Source organism: Adiantum capillus-veneris, chromosome 2, assembly GCF_014529385.1.
Source record: "Adiantum capillus-veneris isolate H3 chromosome 2, ASM1452938v2, whole genome shotgun sequence".
NCBI classification, from domain to species: Eukaryota; Viridiplantae; Streptophyta; class Polypodiopsida; order Polypodiales; family Pteridaceae; genus Adiantum; species Adiantum capillus-veneris.
Window position 1 is genome coordinate 108,333,001 of NC_140932.1, and position 27,854 is coordinate 108,360,854.

The 27,854-nt window shown below is 46.0% G+C and overlaps 1 protein-coding gene across 2 annotated transcripts in view; it reads left to right on the forward strand.

Annotated features, from left to right (window-relative positions):
* LOC147463360 (putative glucose-6-phosphate 1-epimerase) overlaps positions 1-27,854 on the forward strand; it is a 103,825-nt gene that overhangs the window by 22,635 nt on the left and 53,336 nt on the right. For both annotated transcript variants that reach the window (XM_086488341.1, XM_086488350.1), the window contains exon 2: positions 6,239-6,338. In XM_086488341.1, the coding sequence (XP_086344467.1) occupies positions 6,261-6,338 (78 nt within the window). In that variant the 5' untranslated portion in view covers positions 6,239-6,260. The remainder of the gene's footprint in view (positions 1-6,238; positions 6,339-27,854) is intronic.

Below are 27,854 nucleotides of genomic sequence, written 5' to 3' on the forward strand. Positions count from 1 at the left end.
CAGTCAGAGAGACAGGATGCATGCAGGGAGCAGGTTTGGGCGCAGATGCCTTGTCTTGTGACTGAGGAGATGCGCCAGAGGCTAGAGATACCTCTTCAGTTTGAGGAGCTGCACACGGCTCTTAGGGCCCTCCCACGTGGTAGCTGTCCAGGTGAGGGTGGGCTGACTCCCAGCTTTTTCTTGGAGTACTGGGACCTGCTTGGCCTAGATTTGTGTAGTGCCTTTCAGTACATTCTACACACAGGAGTGATGCCGGATAGCATGAGTGAGGGCCTGATTTACCTCATCCCAAAGGAGGGTGGCTCCTTGGATGAGATTCGACAGTGGCGCCCCATCACCATCCTCAACTTAGCCTACAAAATTCTTGCCAAGGCTCTGAGTTTGAGGATTCAGCCACTTTTGGAGAGCCTTATACATGGGACTCAGACAGGTTTTGTCAAGGAACGCAGTATCCTTGACAACATCTTCACTTTCTGGGAGGCTTCTGCCCTGGCACGTCTCCGTCGGGAGGACCTTGTGATTCTTCTTCTCGATTTTGAGAAGGCATACGATAGAGTTGACTGGGACTGTCTAGAGGGCACGCTTCGCAGGATGGGCTTCTCAGATGCTTGGATCAGAGGGGTGTCAACTTTGTACAGGCAGGCTCACAGTCCGGTGCTTTTGGCAGGAGGTAGAGGTGAGCGCTTCATGCTCACACGATCGGTCAGACAGGGTTGTCCTCTTGCCCCCTTTCTCTTTCTGTTCTATGCGGAGGCGATGAGCAGATTTTTGGTGTCACAGCAGGTTGGTTTGAGGGGCTTAGCACTCCCTATACGGGGAGATGAGCTTCTGGACGCTGAGTTTGCCGACGACTCAGCCTTGTACTTAGAGGGCCAGGAGGCCAATTTACACGCATGTGGGCAGGCTTTGGAGACCTTCTGCTGTGCATCGGGCGCACTGATCAACTGGAGAAAGACAGTGTCTTTCTCGGTTGGCAGTGCTCCTGTGCCAGATTGGATGCCAGGAGAGGGTTTCAGGTGGATTCCTCCAGGGACTGCAGTTCGGTACTTGGGTTGTCAGGTTGGTTTGGATTTGTTCCCCGAGCAGCAGATTGCTCCTCTTCTCCTGTCCATCAGGAGAAAGCTGTTACATTGGAGCTCAACACGACTTTCGCTGGCTGGTAGAGTAGTAGTTGCCTTGTTGGCGACTATGTGGTACATCACTTCTTGCTGGATCTTCTCGAGTTCTTATATCAGCCAGGTAGAGAGGCTGATCAAGAACTTCCTTTGGTCAGGTCGCGGCACTCAGATTGCCCGAGCCAAGGTGGCTTGGTCGGTCATCACACTTCCTTGTTCTCAGGGAGGGCTTGGGATCATTGATCCAGCACAGCAGAGCAGAGCCCTTCTTGGGAAGTTCGTCGTTAGAGGACTTCTTCCAGGCGAGGAGCCCTGGAAGGAGTTCTTGCTGCAGAGGCTTCGTGCCAGGGTGCCTCAATCAGGAGGCCCTTGGCAACCTTCAACCAGATGGATCTTTACAGAGTTGCGCCGAGTTGGTTTGAGCAGGAGACTGGAGGACCGATTTGCTGTGAGTTTGCTTCGTTCTTGGGAGCTCTTACGGCGTGGCCTAGAGCAGAGACAGCCGACGTGCACGGAGGAGCGCCTACGGCAGCCCCTCGTCTGGAACCCCATGGTTAGCACTCAGAGAGGCCACTTGGTTGGGAGTAGGCCTCATGTTTCTTGGGGTCCCATGGCAGCAGGTCCAACGCGCTCTCTAGGTGACTGGCTAGAGTTCACAGGTTTGTCAGAGGAGGTGCAGGCTGTCCAGCTACAGGGCATGAGAGGGGTTCAGAGCATGTGTCAGGACATCTCAGAGTCAGTTCCAGCTGAGTGGCTCACGCCTCTCGAGCCAGTAGCACCCCGGTGGATGGGAGCCTTCACACGACTGGAGGTTCTCATTTCAGTCAGGGCTTGCTCAGAGACTGTCCCAGCCCTGTTCTTCGAGCCTCAGGGTGGGGGACGATTACAGCGAGTTGCAGTAGAGGCCCCGCAGGTAGCAGAGTGCTGTTTCCAGAGGATCCGAGTTGTGGGCATCTGTGGGAGGACTTGCGTCATAGACCCTGACCAAGCAGCTCTTGAGACAGGACACTGGAGGCTATGGGCTTGGGAGTGCTGTCCATTGGCACGAGTACAGTGGGATCCTGGTGAGTGGCTATGGAGGGACCCCTTCTCTTCTGCAGACCGCCCAGGAGTCCCTTTCTTTTAGTACACTGTTCGGCCTTGACGTCATATACTTGCAGCACAGAGAGGCCCGCCCCGCTGCAGCACGTCATTGGCAGGAGGAGGGCCTCAGTCGAGTTCTTGGCAGCTTTTTGGCAGAGGCTGTGGGACTCCAGACAGCCGAGGCGCGTCACTTTGTTCCAGTGGTTGGTTGCACACAGAGCCATAGCAATAGGGAGCTGGCTTGTGCATAGTGGTCTCTCGGCCGCATGTACAGCCTGTGACCAGTTGGTGGAGAGTCAGCGTCACTGTCTTTGGGACTGTCCCTCGGCCCAGCAGGTGTGGCTACGAGTTCTTCGACTGATGCTTGCCCTCTCCACGGCTCGACAGTACACTTGGGGGGCAGCGGCTTGGTCCACCCTCACGGGCTCGGCACTTCAGTTTGAGCTATCTTCCACCAGCAGGATGATAGTGATACAGGGGGGGCGACCTACACTCCAGCCTGCTACAGATCTTACTCCACAGGAGTGGTGCAGTGAGAGAGAGGAGTGTTGGGAGCTCATCAGCGGCCTAGCGCTCTGGTTCATCTGGCGGGCCCGCTGTTTCCGCATCTTTGAGGCTCACCCTGTGCCACCAGCAGAGACTGTTCGTGACTTTTGGCTAGAGTTGATCCATACTCTCAGAGGACAGCTTGAGGGACTACAGGGCAGCTCCGACCGCATGCGGGAGCACCGCGAGGCTTTCCTTCGACTCTGGCGCCCTGGGCCTTTCTACACCATGGTCCCGGGGGTGCTCAAATGGCACTACTGTCCACCTGTGTGGCTCTTCCCTCCTCCCATCTCTTGATTTAGCCCCATTGTATATATGCTGTTTTTTTTTTTTTTCATTGGGAGAGTCTCCCCACCATGCTTGTTGTAGCCCTCTCCTGCAGAGGTGGATGTAGCCCTATGGGCAGTTTTCATTAACTAATAGAAGGATCTTTTTCTCGGAAAAAAAAAACATGGCACGAGTGTAATGCGGCAAGTAGTGTGAATCTTGAAAAGTACAATAAGCAAGTTTGGGCCGCACAATTGCTAGTAAGCTCCTACAGGTTTGCGCCATTGTTAAAACAGATTGAGAAGTACTGTTGTGGATTGCCCAAGGGAATCAGACACTAGTGCACAAAGACTATGACGTTGTTGATTGAGAATGCGAGAATGGCCAATAATCTATCATATGGAAATTCCGATGGATTTAAGGGCAACAAGAGAGAGAGTCCCAAAGGAAACAATTTTCAGCCAAGGACAATGTTGTAGCAAGGCCTTCTGTGCCTCCTACAAAGATACCCTCCACTGATGTAGCTTACATGTCCAAGAAGCAGTTTAAGCCTTTTATGGGCGAGGACAAGGACAAAAAAAGACATTTCTTGAGTTCTTGATTTTGGCTCCCTGCTGTTGTTCGTGCAGTGTTGCTGCCCATCGGCCCCCGCCCCCCTCCTGTGCCGTGCTACGCTGGTCTCTTCTCTTCTCCTTTGGAGGAATTAGCGGCCTCTTCGTCGCCTCCGATTAAACTCCATTGTTTCCTCTTCGACTTTGCACGCCATCACAACAGTAGACACAGATGGAGGATTTTACTCTGCCACGGAGAGACTCGTCTGAAGCCCCCTCCAACAACACAGTGGAACCCACCATCGGACTTGCTCTTTCGCCAATAGAGCAAGCGAGCTTAGAGTCAGAGGTGGAGCGCCTTCGGGCCACCTTTGTTACTTGCAAGATAACCGGCACCCGATTAAGCAGACGAGAGGTGCGTGACCTCCTCTGGCCCGCCTTTTGGCAGAGGTGGGAAAGATCATCGGTGTTCAATTTGTCGGGCGTAGCTACTACGGATAGAGTTTGAGACTTCCGAAATGGTGTCCAAGGTCATTGCGATGAGCCCCCTAGCCGTCTGAGCAGTCAGAGCTCATTTTCAATAGAGGTGTCATGGCTTCGATTTGGCTACTAATGTTCTTGTCGAGGAGGTAGACCTGCCTATTTTGGTCTGCTCTCTCAGCCTAGGGAGAGAGAATCTCCCGTGGCTCTCTAGGATAGGTTCTGAGATTGGGACCGTTTTGGAGATGCCACGCATGGCTGCTTCTGTTGTTGCCAGGGCAGCAGGCATACCTACGGCACACGTTCTGGTTCGAGACACCCACACCCTTCCAAAGGTTGTTCCTATACCTCGGGTGAGTGGTGGTTGGATCCTTTGCTTTATTTGCAGACAGATAGGCCATCTTGCGAAGGCTTGTCCACGGAGGACGTCAATAGAATGATAAACAGAATAATTAGACCACATAAAAACTTCGTGGGTACATTCTTTGATGACATCATTGTCTATTCAAAGTTTGAAGAGGAGCATAGGGATCACTGAACCGCAGTTTTCAATGAGCTATGCAGGAACAGGCTACTCATCAATGCGAGGAAGAGTAAATTCTTTCTGGTAGACATTCACTTTTTTTGGGCACATTGTTTCCAAAAATGGGGTACGTATGGAACTTGCTAAAATGGAAGAAATCAAGTCATGGCCAGATTTAAACTCCGTACATGACATTCGAAGCTTTCTAGGCTTATGTTCCTATTGCGAGAGGTTTATCCAAAATTTTGCTGAGATTGCTTCTCCACTCCATGAACTACAAAGGAAGGGAGTTACATTCTAGTGGATAGCCAAGGAAATTTTACCCTTTAAACACTTGAAAGAGCTGACTTTGGATCCGGCGATCATGTTGCCAAATCTTTCGAAACCTTTTGTGGTTCCATGTGATGCATGTGCACTTTTGCCTTCTCTTGGAGCTGTTTTATCTTGTTCTTTCCTTTTGTTAGGTGTTTTCTACCTTTTGTGGTTCAATGTGATGCATGTGCACTTTTGCCTTCTCTTGGAGCTGTTTTGTCTTATTCTTTCCTTTTGTTAGGTGTTTTCTTGTCTGGTGTGTGTTTTTGTTTCCTTGTGCATGATTTCAAACTTGCTTTTGGGGGCGGGGGGTGAGTTGTGTGGAGCTTGTTTTTGTATGTGGGTGGTTGTTTCTCTGTTTTGAATTTGTATCCGTGCTTTCAAAACTTGCTTTTAAGTGTGTGGGGGTGAGAAGCTTTTCTTTGCAATCGGCATCATTTGAGCGTTATGAGGGGCTCTTAAGTAATCAAAATCAGCTCCTCCACTCACACGCGCACTCTTTTTTTTCAGTCACACACACACACACACACACACACACACACACACACACACACACACGGGGAGAGAGAGAGAGAGAGAAATGAAATGTTATATTAACGTCTTCAAAAGGCCAAAGTGACCTATGAGACCAGAAAGTTACAATGCGGTGTATTTGATACAAAGTCAGATTAACAAAATAAGTTAAACTAGGATAACAAAATATAAATACTGCGGGATCCTAAACTAAGCAGTACGATGTGAAGACAATATGGGAGGGGAGTAGAGATCCATCTTCATAGAGATCCATCTTCATCTGTACTCTGGACGACGAAAGAGTATGGCTCAAATCCTTTGCTGTAGCCTCCTTCGAAACTGTGTAGCTCCTATTCTCCATCGGGGTCGTCTAGATCTCCCTAGCTCCAATGCTTGGTCTATGAGAATGCCAGTAGTGCGGGTAGACCTCTCCACTGTTGGCTGCTCCTTTGCCTGTTCTTCTGGGTGTACAATATCTAGTGTAAAGAAATCTGTGATCTGTCTCTGGGGTTGTCTCTCTTCAGCTCTCCTCAGTAAAGTTTCTCTATGCGTGTGTAACTCAAGTAGATATAGCCCAAGACATCTTTGATCCTCATAACTCATGACCCTAGATAGAGGCCCAAAACCTTCTCTCAATAGACAATGAAAACGGCCTCGTATCTCATAGTACAGTGTGTAATGACATATGTAATGTACTTCTGTCTCTGGAGAGAGAGAGAGAGAGAGAGAGAGAGAGAGAGAGAGAGAGAGAGAGAGAGAGAGAGAGAGAGAGAGAGAGAGAGAGAGATGCTTGAATCATATCTCCTAAGAAAATTCTATCACCTCTTTGTCTTCTTTTATGGACACAGTGGCAAGCTTTTATTGGCTACAATGCCATACGAAGTTGTGAAAGATGCAGCTGGCATGGAGAAGGTTGTGTTAAGAGAGCCTCAAGGGGCTTCTGTTGTGGTATTACTTACTTCTTTTGACCTGGCTTGTCTTTTGCTTTTTATTTGCTTGCTTTGTTGGTTTTACTATCAATGTGTTTTCCGATTGTGTGAAATTGAAAACGATTCAGCTTGATGCATGCTTGTGTTAATGCTCATTGTTCTTATGCACTCCGAAGTGTGTTCTGGAGGCTAATTAGGACATTAGAAAAATAAATCCAATATCTCGGGAACTTTTAGTGCGAGGCACTAAGGGCTTTAGTTTTAAGGGCTGTAGTTTTACTGTTCTCACTGCTTAGAAGTAGTCAGGTATTTAAAGATGGAACAAAACATTCAAAAAGGAGACAGATGTTACTGTTGAGCAGTTGAGACATGCTTATATTTTCTGCTCTCTTGTAGCTTACTTGTTTTCTTCAAAAATGTTCTTAATTGTACAAATTGTGGGTTTGTCTTTTTTGGCCTACATGATGGGGTGATTTTTTTTTTCTTGAATCCAAAATGATGATGACTTTTGGATGTGAGACATTGTGAATTGATTTCTATTAACTGAAAATTATGATTAGTTTGAGTGGGTTGATTGCTTTTTCTTGTTTGTATAAAGGGAAAAATGTTTGGATTTTCTTTAAGATATTGAATCTTATTTTTATTTTGAAACAGTTATTAGTTTGAGTTGGTTATATACGAGTTGATTACATTTTTTAGAACGGAACTGGAAGGAGAATTTATTAGGACCTTATAATTTAGTATCTTTTGCAATTAAACTTTCACAATTAGTTTCTCTCGTTCTTTGTCACGAGTTCTTTCTTCTTTGTGTGGCCCATGCATTGCTTAGCTATTGGCCACCCATGCGTTGGCTAAATCAGCTCCGTCTATAACATTTATGGGCTGAAAACAGAGATAAACAGAAACTTGTCACGATGGAAACGCTCTTTGTACGCACTTCCTGCGATGGAACTCGCCTACATAGTCTTGGCGTCATCCGGTACACTCGGGGCAGATGTGGGCATCACTGGTGGCGTCTATGTGGCTGAAAATCTGCAGCAGCCCCTTCTTGATGCTAGCACTGGTCTTCTCTCGTCCTGCTGCAGCCTTTCCACCCCACAAAATTGAGGGTGCTAGGCTGTTCTTATAGCTTCTGGCAGCCCGTCAATAAGAGGAGGATCCTCCCTTGCAGAAATAGAGCACAGAGGAGCAGCAGCCAGAGAGAGATCGCCCAGTGTTCTGCTAGAATAGCGAAAGGGAGATGTGAGCGCTGGGATTTTATTACTTCTGAGGGCGGCCGCTTCGGTCTTGGGAGCAGCTGCGAGGTGGCCTTGACTACATGCATTGAGGAACGGTTGAAGCAGCACACAGCGAGGCTGCAAGGTTGGTAGCAGACCTCATGTTTCTTGGGGTCCCATGGCAGAGGGTCCCGCCCGTCGTACCTTTGCGGATTGGCTACAATTTACAACACTTTCTGAGGAGAGTCAAGATACTTAGTTGTGAGCCTTGGGGGGGTCACAAAGCATGTGCCAGGATATTGTAAAGGCTATACTTGTAGAGTGGTACACCCCTTTGTAAGATGTGAGCTTTGTCCTAAAATCCTAGAGTATGAGTCTAAGAGAGGAAAGGTGGAATTATCCCACATGCAGTGGTGCAAGGTTGTAGAGCTACTTAAGCCTCGTTCTATGAATGAATAAACACAACTCTATTTTGCATTACATCTCCCTTGTGATGGGCTAGCAAATACTCAAGATCATGTTTATGAGTCCAAGTTAATTGATCTTGGAACCTAATTCGCTTGAGTGATAATCTAACCTGCACAAACTCACTTGTGTGCGTGATGTTCCCTTTTCATCCACCCTAACTAGCACGATCCCATTCCCATCAAGTGGTACCAGAGCTTTGGCTAGGGTGCTTTGGAGTCTAGTACTCTTAGCTTAAACACTCTTCTATTAACTCTTAATTAGTTGTGGTTCTTTGCTCATCAATAAGCACAATAATTTGAGCATTATTTAATAATTTCCTATTTGCTCATTGTTAATAAGCCGCTTAAGGAGCACTTAAGTTGTCATTAATATGTGCATATTATAACTTAATCCACGTGTGTGCATTGCTTTGTAAAACCACTTTCAAGATCGGCCATTTCCTATTGTTGTGTGTGTGATTCCAAGGCGTATCAGAGGTGCGAGACTTGTGTATTGCAAAGTGCTCGATCCTTTGAGTGCTTGGCTTGCCACAGTGTGAATGCATCAAGAAGCAAAACGTTTTGGAATCTGAACGGTCAAGTGCAAGTCTTGTCTTACACACAAATATGTGAAAGCAAATGCAACCTGAACGAGCTGAGCACGAAGGTTGGGGTGAGTAAGGAGGTCGGACAAGCTGGGCAAGGAGGCCTACCACAGCGCATAGAGAAGGACTTGCAAATAGAAGCCATCGCCAAGCCAAAGGGAGGGAATCGGCAGAGCATGAGTTGCGCAGGGCTAAATCTCATCATCCTCAACATCAACTGGGAGGCGAGCTCAAAAGGCGCTGGTGCAAAGCTTATAGAGCACAGGCGCCGACCTGAAATGCTGGAACGAAATGCTACAAAGTCCACACGGCGCTTCCTCGGAATGCGAGCCTCACCAACCCCTCCACGACCTTTTCAAAACAGCTCACTGTCCTTGACCTTGGGGCATTCTCCCACCGCCGCCCTCGCCTGCAAGTCGGCATTCCCATTTTCATTTTCTTTTAGCATTAAACAATCAAATATCCAAGCGGGGGGGGGGGGGGGGGGTTTCCACGCTGCCATTGTCCATGAACAACTTGGAGCTCTTTCTCACGGGAACCCTGCTGAGCTCAACTCACCAAAGCTCCAAGCTATATATAAGGGGCAGTTCGCGCTAGCCGAAAAGAAGCTTCGCTAAGCATCAAAGCAAGCACCACATCAAGCTTTGAGCTCTTATTCTTGTAAGACTTTGGCCAAAGAATTCCCTTTTGTAAAATGCCTTGAAGTTTTATTTGCATGAAGCACACTTTTGATATGTATGTCCACAAGCACAATGAGCTCGAGTTTAGACACTGCCTATACATTATGTATATGGTAAGAACTACCTCTCACTCACTTGCCTTGAGCACATACATGGAACCCATAAACATGAACTCTGAAGATCATCAACATGAAGATCGAGTAAGGAAAGGGGAAATGCCAGCAAAGGCAAGGGTGATGTGACTTGCTATCAGTGTGGCAAGAAAGGTCACAAGAAACCCATAAACATGAACTCTGAAGATCATCAACATGAAGACAGAGTAAGGAAAGGGGAATTGCCAGCAAAGGCAAGGGTGATGTGCAGGTAATACAAAGCCGAGTTAGAACGGAAAAAGAATGGTGGAGACAAAAAGAAAGAGAAGAAGGAAGTCAAGACAGATGCACAGGATAGCTCAAAGGACAAAAAGAAGGCCAATGTGGCTTCTAGTGTTGTGATTGAGGAGCTGTCAGATGTAGAGAACATCTTGTGTGCCACTTTGTCAGATAATGATGCTTATGACCTCGATGCCTTTCTTAATGTTCATTCACAGGACATGCAGATCACCAAAGAGTGATCTTATTGATGCTTTGTTGACTGTCAATGATGCATTATCCCAGACTTGGATAGTTGATTCCGGTGCTTCATTTCATGTGACTCCTATCAATGAGTGTTTCTCTACTTTTGATGCAAGAATAACGTGGCCATCTATACCTTGGAAACAATCATGCATGTTCCATTGAGGGTATTGGCACTGTGCATCTCTCCCTAGATGACACAAATGAGCTTGTCTTGCATGATGTTAGATATGTGCCGGGAATCAAGAAGAGACTGCTTTCTGTTGGTCAGATGGATATGCATGGTTACAGCATCTTGTTTGAGAGAGGATCATGGAAAATGACTAAAGGCTCAAGGCTGATTGTAAAGGGCACAAAGAAAGGGACACTTCACTGCATGCATGGAAAGGCCATGTTAGGCAAGTTTATTGCGTTAGCTGAAATTAACTCTCACATGGAGTTATGGCACAAGAGGCTTGGCCATATGAGCCAAAAGGGCCTTTCTAAGCTTTGTACTTTGAACAAGCTTGATGCTAAAGGCACAAAGCTTGACTTTTGTAATGAATGTCAAATATGGAAGCAAGTAAAGCGTTCTTATTACTTCGATGTCTCTCGTAAATCTTGTGTGCTTGATCTTGTACATTCTGATGTAGTTATGGCACAAGAGGCTTGGCCATAAAGGGCCTTTCTAAGCTTTGTACTTTGAACAAGCTTGATGCTAAAGGCACAAAGCTTGACTTTTGTAATGAATGTCAAATATGGAAGCAAGTAAAGCGTTCTTATTACTCCGATGTCTCTCGTAAATCTTGTGTGCTTGATCTTGTACATTTTGATGTATGCAGCATGCCTACTAAGTCTATGGGAGGTGCATGCTATTTTGTCTCCTTTGTTGATGATTATTCTAGGAAAATTTGGGTTTATTTGCTTAAATCTAAGGATGAAGCCTTTGCTGCGTTTAGGAAATTTCATGCATTTGTGACCACCCAAACAGGCAGAAAGCTGAAATGCTTGCGTACGGACAATGGGGGGGAGTTCACAAGTGTTGAATTTAACAAATTGTGTGAAAATTTGGGCATTAAGAGGGAGCTTATTGTGCCATACAGCCCCTCTTCTAATGGTGTGACTGAAAGATTCAATAGGACACTTTGTGATAGGGTGAGATGCATGTTGTCCACAGCTAATCTCTCATGGATTTCGGGGAGAAGCTTGAAAACTACAGTGCATATATGCAATCGATCCCCTCACATGTCTTTGAAAGGTGACATGTCACGTGACACATCCAACCCTATGTGTCCGTGGTCAAGCTACAACACGACAAGGGTTCAGTCAGTCCAGCTAGTCTAGATTTAGAAGTGATCTGGCACTTTTGTGAGTCTATTCGTAGACCGTGCATGCCCAGTCACTTAGCATAGATGCATATCCTCTGGTTGCACACAGCATAATCATCGGTATTCTCATCAGAATCCATTAGAATTAGTTAGGGGATTTTTCCAGTGCATTTAGCCTATTTTCCCTATTTTTGACATTTTTCACTTATTAATTTAAGTGACTTCCCAACAAAAGTAGGTAGGGCAATTTTGCTAAGTTTGTATATAAGCAAACCCAAGTTAGCACTAAATGGCAGAAGAGGCAGCAAGAGCACATGCTCAACAGGCACCTTCTTAGCAAGAACCCCTCAAGCACCATCAACCTTGGCGTTTTCCCTCTCCCATCAGCCTAGCGTTTTTGGACATCGTCACCACCTTCCCCCAAGCTGGCGTTTTTCAGCTTTGCAGTCATCGCCACATGCCCAGATCCCTAGCGTTTTTACTAACGCTTTCAAGAGTTGCCAACGTTTTCTATTTTCAGCCCATTCTGCAGCAGATAGTAAGCGTTTTCAGCATGCATGAACAGCAGCGGATTCAGCCCTAAAGACTTGCAGAGTATCGCCATTTTCAGCCTTCAAAACGCAGCCAAAACAGCGTTTTTAGCCACCCCGAAACAGTCCCAGATTTTCAGCCCTAGCGTTTTTATGGACAGCAGATAGAAGACCGTAGATTTCAGCCCTAGAGTCTTCGTCGTCGTCGTCATCCCCGTCGTCGTCACCGACATAGTCCCAAGTTGCATCAGTTTCCATGTATCATCATTGTACCACTTTGTGCAATCAATAAGTAGATCACTCTCGCCGACGAGAGTGGGGCCTTCGGAGGAGGGTTTTACAACGTCTCTGGTGTCGTATCTCTCTTCTCTCTATCTCTCAGTCTCATACACTTGCACGCACAGTGTCCATTCACTTTGTTTGTGATCATAGCACTTTCCATTAAGAACGGAAGGCTCTCCCTTCCATAAGAACTAAAAGGAACCTTGAGCACAATTCGGAGCACTCATCTTGAGCAAAGCGCAAACATTCATTCCGCTGCACCTAACATGACATCCCTGAAGAGGTTTGGTCTGGCAAGCCTGCTTCATATGATCACTTACGCATTTTTGGTTGCCAAGCTTTTGTGCATATTAGACCTGAGTTGAGAAGCAAACTAGATGCCAAGTCCATTAAAGGCCTTTTCATGGGATATGGTGAAGAAGGCGAAATGGGTTACAGGATTTGGTTACCTCAGCTCAAAAGGGTTGTACGTTGCCGAGATGTTGTTTTTAATGAGGCAAGGCTGCTTCAAAACAATTGTGTCTCAATGCATGACCATAAAAGGGTCAAATTTCAGCATGACCAGCCACCTGTTAGGCCCTCAGGATGCACCACATATGGCTGAAAATGTAGATGATCCAGTGGTGTTTGAGCCAGATGATGTTGGGCAGCAAATTGAGGCTCCTGCAGGGCATTTGCAGCCACGAAACAATGCTGAAAATGATGTACAGCAGCCCATTGTTGATGATTTTATCATGCCACCTGATGTAGACCCATTACCAGATAATGTGGATCATTGGGTGAGGCGGTCCACTCGTCCAAGACGGACTGTGAGTAGATATGATCCCTCTTTGCATTACATTATGTTGACAGATGAGGGAGAGCCCCTTACGTATAAAGAGACAAAGACATGTGAGCACAACGACAAGTGGGAGCTTGCTATGCAGGAAGAGATTAAAGCTTTGCATGCTAATCATACTTGGGATTTGGTGGAATTGCCCAAAGGAAGGAAGGCTGTTCCTAACAAATGGGTGTATAAAATCAAGACAGTTGATGCAAAACCCAAGTATAAGGCAAGGCTGGTTGCAAAGAGATATGTTCAAACCAAGGGCATAGACTTTCAGGAAGTGTTCTCTCCTATAGTGAAGATGACCACTTTGCGTTTATTGTTTGCCATAGTGGCTACCCTTGATTTGGAATTGGACCAAATGGATGTACATACCGCTTTCTTGCATGGTTATGTGGAGGAAGAGCTTTACATGAAGCAACTAGAGGGTTTTGTTATTCCTGGCAAAGAACATTTGGTATGTATGCTCAATAGAAGCTTGTATGGGTTGAAACAATCATGTAGACAATGGTACAAGAAGTCTGACCGTTTCATGCTCAAACATGGTTACAAAAGAAGCCATGCAGACCATTGTTTGTATATCAAACGTGATGAGGATGGCAGCCCTATATTCTTGTGCTCTATGTGGATGATATGTTAATAGATGCAAAGAAAAGAAGCACTGTTGATGCTCTTAAAGAGTAGCTGAAATCTGCATTTTCAATGAAAGACCTTGGGGCAGTTGAACATATACTTGGAGTGAGGGTTAGAAGGCAAAGGGACCAACGCATATTGTATTTGTCGTAAGAAAAGTACATTGAAAAGGTGCTGGACAGATTTAACATGGCTGAAGCAAAGCCTCTTGGCGTACCATTACAGCCATATGTCAAAATCTCCAAGGATGATTGCCCCAAGTCAAAGGAAGAAGCCAATGACATGCAAAGTGTGCCTTACGCTTCAGCTTGTGGTTCACTTATGTATGCTATGGTTGCTACTAGGCCTGACATAGCCAGTGCAGTGGGAGTTGAGCCGGTTTATGGCTAATCCAGGCAGGTTGCATTGGGATGCAGTGAAGTCCATTATGAGGTACTTGAAGGGGACTTAAAACAAATGCCTCTGCTATGGTAAAGGACCATTGGAGTTGAAGGGATTTTGTGACTCTGACATGGCCGGTGATGTGGATACACGGAAATCCACAAGTGGTTATGTGTTCACTCTTGCAGGAGGTGCTGTTTCAGGGGTGTTCTAGATTGCAAAAGATCGTTGCATTGTCTACTACAGAGGCTGAATATATTTCAGCCACTGAGGCTTCCAAAGAAGCCATTTGGTTAGCACGTCTATGCAGTGATTTTGGTTTGCCTGACAAGGCACCTATGCTTGGTTGTGATAGCCAGAGTGCCATATGTCTTGCAAAGAATGCCATGTTTCATGCACGCACAAAGCATATTGATGTGCGGTATCGCTTCATTCGAGAAGTGCTTGAGGATGGCCTTATCACATTGGTTAAGGTCCATACATCACAAAATCCAGCAGATGCTCTCACTAAGTGCTTATCCAAAGCACAATATCAGCTATGCATACAGATGGTGAGAGTCATGTAGCTTAAAGGCGCCATTTATGCCTTTAAGTGGGAGGTTGTTGGGTTAAAGGCGCATATGACCCCTTTTGTGTATATTTTTAAAGGTTACTAACCTTTGGCCAAGTTCACATTGAACTTGGCCACTAACTTAAAAATGGTCCTATACTTTAATAAAGGGAATGAGAGCCCAATCTGCTCTCAACTTATTCCCCTCACAAAATCGTGTGCTCTCTCTCTCTCTCTCTCTCTCTCTCTCTCTCTCTCTCTCTCTCTCCTACTTTGATCCCTAGCGCTTCACCTCTGTAGAACATCGCCTCCTCTCTTCTCGTGCTCTATCACTTGCACACACTACTGCGCAGTCATCAGCACACACACTCCGTAAATTGCGTAAAGGTTGATGTCGTGGCAAGTTGTATGGACGCCCAGATTTCATGATTTCGTGCTAACATGGCAATGTATGAACGTCCAGATTTTGTGCTGACATGATGATGTGGAAGTGTATAGACTTCCATAAATGAATTGGCTGCTTTTAGCGTTAGCTTTTGGACTAAATGCTTTTGGGAATTTAACTTTTCATGTAAACTACTTTCTGCAGGTCAAGGGCCTTTAAATAATGGCTCACTCTTTGGCATGCTTCCGCATGGAAATGCAAAGTAGTGTTGCCAGAGTTGTATTGTGTTGAAGAAAATGGTCAACCCTTGCACATATTTTAAGGCCGTTGGCCATCCAAAAGCAGTTTACATGAAAAGCTTCACGTCTAAAAGCATTTGGCCCCAAAAGCTAGCGCCCAAGGCTGCCAGCGTACAATTGCCACGTCAGCATGTCAATGGAAAACACGGACGATTGTACAATAGCCTGCCATGTCATCAGTTTGCATGCAAATTATTAGTTCCGCATGGACGATTGTACAATAGCTTGCTATGTCATCAGTTTGCACGCAAATTATTGGTCCTGCTTTACTTTGTTATTTAGGCCCCATCGGATGGGGTTCCATAAGTTGGTGGGGGTTAGGATTTTCAATCCTAACTCAGTTTTTTATTTGGGCCACTCGGGGAGAATCTGTAAGTTGGTAAATCCTTGTGCTTCTTCAGCTTTTGCTAGGGTTTGGGCCCCTTGGCCGGGATCTGCCAGTCGGCTAGGATTAGGACTAGGGAGTCCTAACCTGGACTATTTGACAAAATGGAAGGAAGCAAGATATGGAAGAGTGGCCTCTTTTTTGTGTGAATAGGTGTGTGCAGGTTTGGAATTCCTATGGTTATCATTTTTAATCGTGGACCATGGTTTAGAGGAAAACTTGTTGGTGCTCTCATGGAGACATTGAAAATTCAGCATAGGCATTCTTCTCCTTACTTATCCACAATGTACTGGGCTGGTTGAAAACTGCAATGGCCAAATTGTGAAGATGCTATCAAAGTATGCTAGAGAGCATCCTAAGGAGTGGGACATGGACCTGGAAAATTGTTTGTGGGCTTATAGAATTGCGTATAGAGTGTCAACACAATTTACACCAACTAAGCTTGTTTATGGAAAGGAAGCTCTCATGCCCATACAGGTGCAATTTGATGCATTGAAGTTGTTGTAGAATGCCAGGTGAGCATAATGACAAGCTCTAGAAAAGAATTTTTGCTCTAGAGGAGTTGCAAATGAATAGAGAGACACGTCAATAGTTTGTGACAGATTTGCCCCTTGCTTTGATTTGACACCCACCCTTCTTGTGTGGAGGAGGTAGAGAGGCGGCCACTTCTTGGATTGCGTATGTGAAAGATTCAAAAGGACGTCTTGGGCTAGATGGGATGATGGTCTGACACGTTCTTTACGTCGTTGGTCATATGCTTCTTTGGTTGGTGAAGAGGTCCTTAGTGCCACTTACGGCATCCATAGAGGGGTTGCTGCTTGTATGAGAGATTCATAAGGCTATTTTTGCTGATTGGCATGGTTACGCTGAGAGATGGATTGTTTTACCTTCTTATCAGGGTTGGTGAGTGTTTTTTGACACCAACTCTCGTGACCCAATTGTTGTGCCGTAGGGGACTTTGGTGTTGTTCATTGCACGGATTGGCCATCATCGCAATCACATAAAATTGGTTTTTTAGGGTGAGGTGCCTCTTGATAAGTAACTAGCAGTTGATGCTCTTAGAGTTGCGGGCTCTTTAGAGAAGCACTGTCACAAATAGGAGCGCATGAAAATATAAAATATACTCGGATAAATGGAATTTATCATTTATTATTGAAGCCAGATGATTGATATCTATCTATCTATCTATCTATCTATCTATCTATATATATATATATATATATATATATATATAGAGAGAGAGAGAGAGAGAGAGAGAGAGAGAGAGAGAGAGAGAGAGAGAGAGAGAGAGAGAGAGAGAGAGAGAGAGAGAGAGCACTGGGGACTAGAAGGTGGGCTAGTCCTCCCCTGTAATAGTATCTTTATTACTGAGGAGAAGTCTTTACAAGCACTTGAACCAAACGTATTACCACGTTCGTTCTAGAATAAAGACCTGATGGTTCCTGGAAGCCTCAACTTCCTATTCCTAGGGTAGATTTCTATTCCAAGGAACTTCCTTTCCTTATTCCGAATCCTTGAGAATCAAGGTTCTTGCCTCTTGATCTCACCTTCTAGGCTCAGGGGATGGCGTCCTTGCAACTCTTCCGACTCTGTTCCCATAGTCATCTACTCGTAGAACAACTCTGGTTTCTTGGGCGCAAAGTCCTCCCTTGGGAATTTCAACTTCTGGATCCCAACTAGAGAGTCTACCACTCTGTGATATGTGGATCTGCTACCCAAACTCAGGTACGGAACCCTTGGAGCTGTTTTGGCTCTAGTTCCTCAAAGCACTTTTCTCCTGCAGAGGCTTATGACTTCCTTTGCTCCTACTTCCTCACGTAGAGGAAGTTCACCTGCAAACAAACACTTAGAGATCATCACATGAAAAACGTTACCTTTGAAGTCTCGACGCTCGAAACGCAACTTGGTTCTTGAAAAGCAACTCCTTGGAAAAAATCTCGTTGCAGAGAATCCTCTCTTCCAATTCTACACATAGAAGAGGTGTGCTCTCGGGTTCCTTCTCGTAAATCAGCCCCGTCTACGACTTATATGGGCTGAAAGGAGAGCTCTCCGTAGGCACCTCTTCGCGATAGAACTCGCCTACTCAGGTCTTGGCAACATCCGATACGCTCGGGGCAGCCATGGGCAATCATCGGCGGCTTCATCCTCGCGGCTGAAATCTGCAGCAGCATCCTCTCCTTGCTAGGGCTGGCCTACTGTGAGAGACTTAAGAGAGTGAGAGGGGTTCGCGATTATTGCTTTTGGCAGCTGGCAGGAATAGAGGCAACCTTGCCGGTAGGAATACAGGAGGGAGAGGGGCGCTTGAGGAGGGGGGAGAGAGAGCGCACTGATGTTCAGCCAGAAAGAGAAGAGGGAAGGATCATGGGCTGCCAAGAAAGAGAGCGCTGAAATTTTGTTGGCTTATTTTAATTGGGGGCTTCCCACTTCTTAGGTGGGCGGCCGGCCTTTAAAAGAAATTGGTTTGAACTTGCCCAAAAACTCTATAAAACCTTGTAAGTTGAAAACAATGCTCACATAGCACTTTGTTTTTAATTCAATCAAGGAATCTCAAATTTAACATAGACTTCATCGCGGGAAAACATCTGCTTTCCTGCAAAGCAACCAGCAACCCATCTTCATTCAAGTGCTTGTCCTTGGGAGGAGGCGTATCTTGTGGATATGACACCCGCCTCACCGTCCACGTCAATCAGAGGCATGGCAAGGTTAGTGCATCTACCCCGCAAGCGACTGACACAAAGGCTATTAAGCATCTACAAAGGTCTCTTTTGTACACAATATAGAGCCACTTTTCTTGCGCGCGAGAACTTTGTACACAATATAGAGCCACTTTTCTTGCGTGCGCGCACACACACACACACACACACACATATATATATATATATATATGTGTGTGTGTGTGTGTGTGTGTGTGTGTGTGTCTATATATATACACACACACACACACACACACACACACACACACACACACACACACACACACACACACACACACACACACACACACACACACACACACACACACACACACACACACACACACACACACACACACACACACACACGTTCAGAGTTACCCGGAACGTGGAACGGGAACGGCGACGGGCCTCCTTGCGGAACAGGGGAACGGGAATCGGCCCAGAACGGGAACGGCGTGGAATGGGAGGCTAAAAAAACACCCAAATATTGTTTTTTTTAGCGTTATGTGTTTGAATACAAGTAGTACTAGAGTCCTTTGACTCTAATACCCACAAAAAACATGATTCGAAGACCATTCAACCTTATTATGACTTGATTGGGATGTGCGGCGCCCAGAGTACATAGCACATATACAACATTGAGCAAACACAATGCCCATACACAATGCTCTCAAATAATTGCAAGAGTAGTAGTCAGAGATAACACTTTGGAATCAATTATGACTAACAAACCTCAAGGGCCGCCAAGGTGCTACAAAAAAACCAAAAGTGGGCAAACCAGTGACCACAATACCAAAAGACTGAAGGTGACAAATACCATAAAGATGCTAGTAGCTACAAATGGCAAAGAGAGCAAGGCTTAAGCAGCCATACAAAAAGGTAAGGATAAATGGCAAAGACTCAAGACTCAAGAGCCAGTAGCATGAGAGGCCTCCCAATCCGTAGTAGCCGGCTGTAAATAATGCACATCCTCCCATTCCTCATCATCGACCTCTAGGCCCGGCTCGATCTCAGCCACTGATAAAGTACCCGGTGTTGGTGGATGTGCATCTCCACCTGCCTGAGGAGCCTCTTGCTCCATCTCCCACTGTGTAAAAGGATCTGTTTGTTTGTCTGTACTCTTGCAAAGCATTTTCAAATTTGCGCTGACAAAGACAAGATCATTGGCCTTCTCCACTCCAAGCCGATTCCTCTTCTTGGAAGCAATGTGGCTAAAGGTACTCCACAATTGCTCCAAGCACGAGGTTCTAACTGATTGGCTAAGAATACGGATCGCCAATCTCTGAAGCTCAGGGCCATCATAGCCATAGTCCTCCCACCATAGCACTGAACCTATCTTCCTGCGATCAATCTGAGCATCTGGACTGCGAAATGACCCCCGCATCTCTCTGTACTTTGATCTCTGACAATGCGTCGCCCATCTTTGTCTAGAACCATCTTGTTTAAGATCTCTGTAAAATGGTTCATGACTTCTCTATCTGTCTCTTGCGTTGCACCTTGGAACTGTGGATCCACCATGTACGCTGCCCCGTGTAAAGGAGAGGCATATGAATTCCACCTTGAGCTACAAAGCGCATGGATCTCCTCATATCGCTCCACTTTTGGCTCAAGCTGTGCAAGCTGCTCAATCATGCGGTCCATTGCCTCATAAATCTTGCCAATGCAAGGATCCATGCCATCCAGAACTCGAAGCAAATAAACCACCGGTTTTACCTGCGCGTCTAGACTCTTGAGCTCCTTCCAGAACTCAAGATCCTCTGCCTTATCCTTGCACAAAATCCCTGCAATTGTCTTTGCATAGGGGGAGGTGGTGAACTCATCACTGATGAAGACTTGTCGGACCGCATTTTGACATTCAGATAGCCTGTGCACAAGAAGAAAGTTGAATGCGAAGCGGGTGTTTGAATACTTTAGAAGCACTTTGCCGCCCAACCTCTTGAGGTACTCACTCCGAACCAAGTTGTGATTGTTGATGAAAGTAACAATCTTCACTGCATCAGCAATGACTGGAGCGATCCAGTCTAGCTTGCCGATGTCTTTTAGAAGATTGTTCAAGCAGTGTGCCATGCAAAAGCACACTGTCACATGCGGATAGTGGCCCTCTATAATAGTTGTTGCTGCCCTATTTGATGCCTCCCCATCTGTGACAAAGGCCACCATGTGTTGCTCACCGATGGTTTCTATGGCCGCTCTCCACTCTGCAGAGAGGACATCGACGGACTTGCCACTCTCGGTGGCATCATGAGAGTGCACAAAGTACATCTCTCCACTCGAGTATGCGACGAGTGTAACAGACTTGGACACCTTCAGTCAAGAATCAACTGCGACAGCACCAAATAACCACTTCAAAACAATTCATAGATCACAATAGATTTGCACTGGCCCGGCAAAGTTCCGTGCGTAGAGATATTGGCCCCAAAGACTGGCGCCCCTTTTGGTATTTCTTTTTATATTAATCAGATCAAAGTACACTCTAGATCAAAGTACAAGAGTGTGGCTAGGGTTTCACTCTCAGACTCTGCGTCCAGATGCCCTGAGAAGTGGAGCCCTCTCCACATATTTAAAGGTACAAGGGATGCCCAAAAGCAAAGCCCCAAAAGCTTTTAAAATCAAAAGCAGCAGTTCTCTCTCTATCTCTCGTAGAGAGCATCTTTTTTTTAACAAAAAAGAAGCAGGTTCTCTTTCTCTCTTGGCGTGGAGTCCAAAAAGCAAGCCAAAAGCTGTCAGCGCGTTTTGCGGCGCAAAATCCGGAATTCCGTACAGTTGCTCTTGCTACCACGTGGCACCCCGGCAGAATTAGGGTTTTCTGTCAGAAATTAGGGTTTCTGGCAGTTTTTAGGGTTTGCAAGGATTTTAGGGTTTGCAAGGATTTTAGGGTTTGAGCCTGAAATTAGGGTTTCAGCTCCTCGTAGCTACGTCATCACTTTGTGAGATACCCCCCTCTTGAAAGCATTGTAATCGACTGCGATTACGCCTGCAAAACCGACAAAAGCCATAAACCGTCTTAGCAGACACCGACTGTTAGTCCTACGTACTAGGAACACACATCTAGCACATGTACAAAATCGACAGTCACATCACACAACATCACAGGACATCACATGACATTCAACATTCATTCGGATCTTAGACCATGATTTATCGGCAATGTAGCTAGCAATCACATCTAGGTCCAATCGGGACCTCATCGATGTCCGATTGACTAACCCCTATTGGAACCATGTCTATTCGAGATCAGTCAGACCAAAATGCTGCAGTCATTTTGTCTATCAGTTTCTGCACTCACAAGAAGTCTAGAACAAATCAGTATCATTCTCAGGAATTCCATTCATAAAGTCATATAGCAGAATACTGTCAGCTCTCAGTATCCCTGAAGCTCAAAGAGACATCAGTGACTCTAGTATCTAAATCAAGGCATTTGTTGACAAAGGAGTGGAGTGACTCCCCTCTTGTGCATCCCACTGCACCAGATCTCCGGCCAAGCTGAATTCTAGGTTCCATTTGGAGTAGACTATGCTAAACCAAAAGCATCAAGGTAAAGTTTCACATCTGAGGAGTATCTGCTAGGTCCTCCTCCTCCATCCACTTCGCATCAAGTGCAGGATAATTCTTGAACTTAACCAAGAACCGCCTTCGGACTTTACCCCTATTCTTCGTATCCTTATGTGCCAAAATCTGTTCAGGAACAAGGATCTCCTCGTTTTCGTCCACTTCGGGTTGCTCATCAGGCTCCCCATCATCAGGCACATCACCTTTAAAAGGTTTCAAGAGACTCACATGGAAAGCATTGTGAATACTCCAAGTATCTGGCAGTTTCAATCGGAAGGAGACATCATTTATCTTTTCAGTAATCTGGAAAGGGCCGTAGTATCGCATACTAAGCTTTGGAAAAAGCCTCTCCTTTCCCTTTTTCTTTTGTAGGCGTGCCTTCTCAAAACGTAAGAGCACCCAATCATCCTTCTTCAATTTCATGTCGCGACGATGGCGATCCGCTGCCTTTTTCTGTCGTTCTTGAGACTTCTGCAAAGTCTCGCGAACCTTGGCAAAAGCCGTATCCAGATCTCGCGTATATTCATCCGCTTCAAAGATCTTATCTTTCGTGCTCAGGAAGGGTGGAACCTTCGCAGCACCTTCAACAATCTCAAATGGCGCCTTCCCCGTTGACGAGTGTATCGTGTTATTGTAGGCAAATTCCACCAAAGGTAAAAATCTTTCCCATTGAGTCTTCTGATATGAGATGTAAGACTTCAATAAATCTAGAACCACTGAATTGGCAATCTCGGATTGCCCGTCAGTCTGCGGGTGGAACGATGACGAGAACTGCAACCGCGTGCTAATGTTCTCCCAAATTGCCTTCCAAAACAAACTCGTAAATCCGGGTCTCTGTCTGAGACAATCGTCTCAGGCATGCCATGTAATCTGAAAATCTGGGCCACAAACAGTCTCGCTAAGTGATCCGGCTTGACTGTTTTCTTCATTGGAATGAAATGAGCCTGTTTGCTAAACCTGTCAATAACAGTCCAGCCATCGTGACCACTCTGTGTTCTCGAGAGATCAAAAATGAAATCCATCGCTATACTTTCCAAGGGGCGGATGGGTATGGGTAAAGGCTGTAACAATCCCTGCGCCTTATGCCTATCAAACACTACCTTCTGGCATACCAAGCAACTGCGCACAAACTCCTCCACATCCTTCTTGAGTCTCGGCCAAAAGAAGTATCTCTCTACCCCTTTCATGGTGGTAGCAATGCCGCGGTGACCCGTAAAAGGTGGACAGTGGCATTCAGTCATAACCTTGTCCCTCAACGGTTGTGTAACGCACAACATAGTCTTTTTCATCAGGTAGCCTTCCTGAAGGGAATATCCAGCTACTGTCTCCCCATCCCGTATCCGTGTGAAAATATCTGCAAAATATGTATCTGTGGCATACTGATCGACCATATCCTCGAAGCTCCTATGATGTATCGCGGAAATAGCCAGAACCAACGGTTTCCGAGACAAAGCATCTGCCACCACATTCTTCTGTCCCTGCACATGGACAATTTGGAAGTGGAACTGTGACAAGATGTTCGCCCACTGCATCTGCTTTTCCGAAAGCTGCTTCTGTGACAAGAAGTAGCGCAAACTTTGATGGTCTGTAAATACACTAAAATCCGCTCCGAGTAGGTAATGCCACCATTGAGTAAGAGCATGGATAACCGCCAAAAGCTCTTTCTCATAAATCTGTGCTCTCATCTTCGGCCTAGAGAACAAACGGCTCTCGTAAGCTATGACACGGCGTTCCTGTATCAAGACCGCACCGAGACTACGACCACAAGCATCACAATATACTTCAAATGACTTCTGCAAGTCCGGCAAAGTCGAAATAGGTCCCGTAGTCAATTTCTCTTTCAATGTCCGAAAGGCAGTCACCTCTGTGGGTCCCCACGAGAAAGGTACTCCTTTCTGAGTCAAGGTATGCAAAGGGGAAGCAACCTCTACAAACTTTCGTATGAACCGCCTATAGTACAAACACAGTCCCAAGAAGCTTCTAACTTCATGGACATTCCTCAAGTTGGGCCAATCACGGATAGTCTCTATCTTGGCCGGATCCATTTGCACTCCTGCTGCTGACACAACGTGTCCCAAAAAGTGTATCTCTGGTAGGAAAAATTCACTTTTCTTTGCATTAATCACTAACTTGTGATCTCGTAATGCTTGAAAGACCTGAAGCAGACGATCTCTGTGTTCTGTCTTATTCTTGGAGAAAACAATGATGTCGTCAAAGAAAGTGTCAACAAATAGCCTGTACTCTCGAAAAAATCCTATCCATCATCCGGTTAAATGTCGCAGGAGCATTGGTTAAGCCAAAAGGCATCACCAAAAATAACCCAAAAGTCGTCCGAAAAGTTGTCTTGTAGACGTCTCCCTGTGCGATCCGGATCTGATGATATCCACTCTTCAAGTCAATCCTGCTAAAGCACGAGGATCCCTGTAACCTGTCGAGTATATCATCAATCCTAGGGATCGGAAATCTGTTCTTGATGGTGATTTTGTTGAGAGCTCTATAATCGATGCACATTCTCCAAGATCCGTCTTTCTTCAAAACCAACAACGTTGGAGAGCAATACGGTGAAGTACTAGGCTTGACAAGACCCTTTTCCAAGAGGTCTTTCACTTGGTCCATAATCTCTTCATTCTGTGCTCAGCTCACACGGTAGGGTGGCCGGTTTGGTGGTGTACTACCAGGTATCAGATCAATGGTATGATCTTCAGGACGAGTAGGTGGTAACTCTCCTGGCAAGCCTTCTGAGAAGCAATCGGCATGAGAGTGTAGAAAATCTTGGCGTTCTTTATCAAGTTTAGACATATTTGTCCTAACATCATCACTCAACTCTTTCATAAAGATCGAGTAAACAAACAGACTGGATTTCATTAATTTTGAAATGGCCGAAGCCGATACAATAGGGACAGACTCGCCCTTCGGTTTAATATCAAGTACAATGTTCTGCCCTTTTCTGTAGTCAAAGTCGCTTTTCTCGCCCGATAATCGACCACAGCGTTGTTCTTGTGGTACCAGGGAATCCCTAAGAGAACATCACAACCCTCCAAAGGCATTATGATGAAGTCCTCATGCCCCAAATACCCCTGACAATGGAACCGAAGTTTGCCAATGGACAGGTGTAATGGCTACGTCCCCGCCGGGTGCGGCTAGAACTGCCTCTGCAAGTGGTTCCATCCGATCGGGAGTAATCTCGAGCCACGCCGCCAATTCCCCGGTGAAATGAAGTTGGCCTTGGCTCCTCCATCAAAGAAAATCAGGGCCTCTTGATCTTTCATTTTGCCCCAAGCTCGGCAAAGTTCTGTACTCTCATCCATGGTGTCAGGATCAGTATCCACACAATCTGGAACCAGTCCTGTTTTCATCTTGCCTTTTCGTACACGGTCCTCAGTTGCTCTCGATCTCTTAGGCCTTTCGTCGTCCTTGTCGTTCTGTTCTTTCTGTGCCTTTTTAGGGCACTTCGCGGAAATATGTCCAGTTTCCCCGCATCCAAAGCACTTCCCCTCCCTGATGAAGCGAGTCCGCTCCTGAGGAGTAAGCCTGGGTCGTGCATCCTTTTTCTCTGGGTTTTTTCTACTTTCATTCCCAGAAGTCTGTCCGGTTCGTTGTGTCGTGACCTCATCCGTCGGGTAGGTCAGACTGCCAGAGTGAATTGCAAAGCCCCGCTTCGCATGACTCATCAACTCCTGAATAGAAGCTGACTTCTGTTCCAAGCAATGGTCTCGGATCTGTGTAGGTAGACCCAAGGTAAACCGCTCAATCTGTTCTCTGAACGAGATCTTCTTGAATGAAGAGGCAGGTAGAAAAGAGTTCTAGAATCTTTCACAATAAGAATTCGCTGTACCGCTCTTGGTCATCCGGAGATGGTTCCAAGTAGCTCGTATATCTCGCTCAAACTCTTGAGTCAATCAAGAAGAAATAAAAAGCCTCTTGAATTTCAGCCATGTAACCGGCACAGTCTTGCTTAAGAGAAGCGTGGACCACCAAGTACGAGCATTCCCCTTAAGATAAGAGGCAGCTCTCCGAATCTTGGAGTGCTCAAAATAACGTCCTCCCGCGAAAGTGATGTCAAACTGCTGTATAAAAGACAAAGCCTTCTAAGCATCGGAGTTTCCCGGAAAAGTATCAAACATAAGTGCTTGGCCACCTTCCTTAAAACTCTCGGACTTTCTTGCTTTTATCTTCGAGAAAGTCATACTGGTTGGCTTTGTAAAGATTCTTCTTGTTCGCATAAAAGTTTCCGTTGTCAGAGTCTGAACTGTCCGTAGACGAGTCCTCTATAGAAGTGTCACTCACTGGGTGAGACTTAGACTTCCTTGCCTTTTTCTTGCCCTTTCCGAAGCGTTGTTTCTTGCTTCGCTTTTTGCTTTTCCTGTCTTCTTCGCTCGAGTCTGAAGAGCTAGAAGAACTGTCAGAAGAAGAAGAAGAAGAACTGAGTAATCCTTCAAACTTGACGCGCTTCTTCAGTTTCTTTGCCTTGTCGAATGTCGACCGACGACCCAAATATCCCTAGAAGTCAGTGCCTTTCTTCTGCTTTTTGCCGTGCTTTTTGTCCTTCTTTTGCATGTCGAAAAGCTGAGCAATCTGTGCATCAACCACGTTCTCCAGTTCCTTCTCCGTATATTTCTTGGAGGCAGAAAGTTTCTTGAGAGCGGGTTTGGGAGTGGTGTTGTAGTTCTTTGCCACTCCATCTGTACCTCTTCCAAAGAGGTCTGGTTCATATATTTTGCCATCTTCGGGTCCTTGGCAAAATTGAGCATCATCTTTGTTGCATCATCAATCAATTTCCCACGCTCCATCTCTTGCTGCTCCGCTAGAGTAGGCCTAGGCGGGCCATACTCTGTGCCGGAATCTTCGTTGTGATCCTTGCCCGCATCTCCAGATGTAGAGGGAGTCGACTGATCATTGCCTGAAGCCATAGGTGCTGCGGAAAAAAATTTCGGGGATCGGGTTTCCCGTAGAAGAGAAATCGGCCGTGCTCTGATACCACTGTAACAGACTTGGACACTCCAAGTCGAGAATCAACCGCGATAGCACCAAATAACCACTTCAAAACAATTCACAGATCACAATAGATTTGCACTGGCCCGACGGAGTTCCGTGCCTAGAGATATTGGCCCCAAAGACTGGCGCCCCTTTCGGTATTTCTTTTTATATTAATCAGATCAAAGTACAAGAGTGTGGCTAGGGTTTCACTCTCAGACTCTGCGTCCAGATGCCCTGAGAAGTGGAGCCATCTCCACATATTTAAAGGTACAAGGGATGCCCAAAAGCAGAGTCCCAAAAGCTTTTAAAATCAAAAGCAGCAGTTCTCTCTCTCTCTCTCTCTCTCTCTCTCTCTCTCTCTCTCTCTCTCTCTTAGAGAGCATCTTTTTTTTAATAAAAAAAAGGCAGGTTCTCTCTCTCTCTTGGCGTGAAGCCCAAAAAGCAAGCCAAAAGTTGTCAGCGCGTTTTGCGGCGCAAAATCCGGAATTCCGTACGGTTGCTCTTGCTGCCACGTGGCACCCCGGCAGAATTAGGTTTGCTGTCAGAAATTAGGGTTTCTGCAGAAATTAGGGTTTTTGGCAGTTTTTGGGGTTTGCAGGGATTTAGGGTTTCAGCTCCTCGTAGCCACGTCATCACTTTGTGACAACGAGACCATTGATAGATCTCTTCCTTGTATTGCTCCACCCGTCGGTATGAGGGAAACGCCATGTTTTGCCCAAAGACGCTGAATATTGAGGGTTGCTTGCTCCACGATAGCCTTCTCTCGATCGAGCAAAGTGGTTCGGAGAGCCTCTGAAGATGGCGGCACATAGCCGGTGCTATACTCTCCTATCCATTGCACCATGACTTTCCAATACTCCGACCTATTTCGATCAAACATAGAAGAGGTTAGTATCAAAAAGGTGGAACCGACGATAACGGAAGAAATGAGAGAGAAGATTGATAAATCATAAAACAATGGATATGGTCGTGATAGAAGAATCGAGCCACGGCCGCATCCACCTCTTCCTTCTTCTTTGGGTCCCAAGAGGTGGCAAGGGTCCTTTGGCGACGAATTGGACCTTGTGAAGATGCACCAACACCTACACTGGGTAGAGAGGAAGAAGGGAAAATGAGGGTCTTTGGATCAATACCTTTGCGTGCGGGCTTGGCTTTGTGGTTGAATTGCCGATC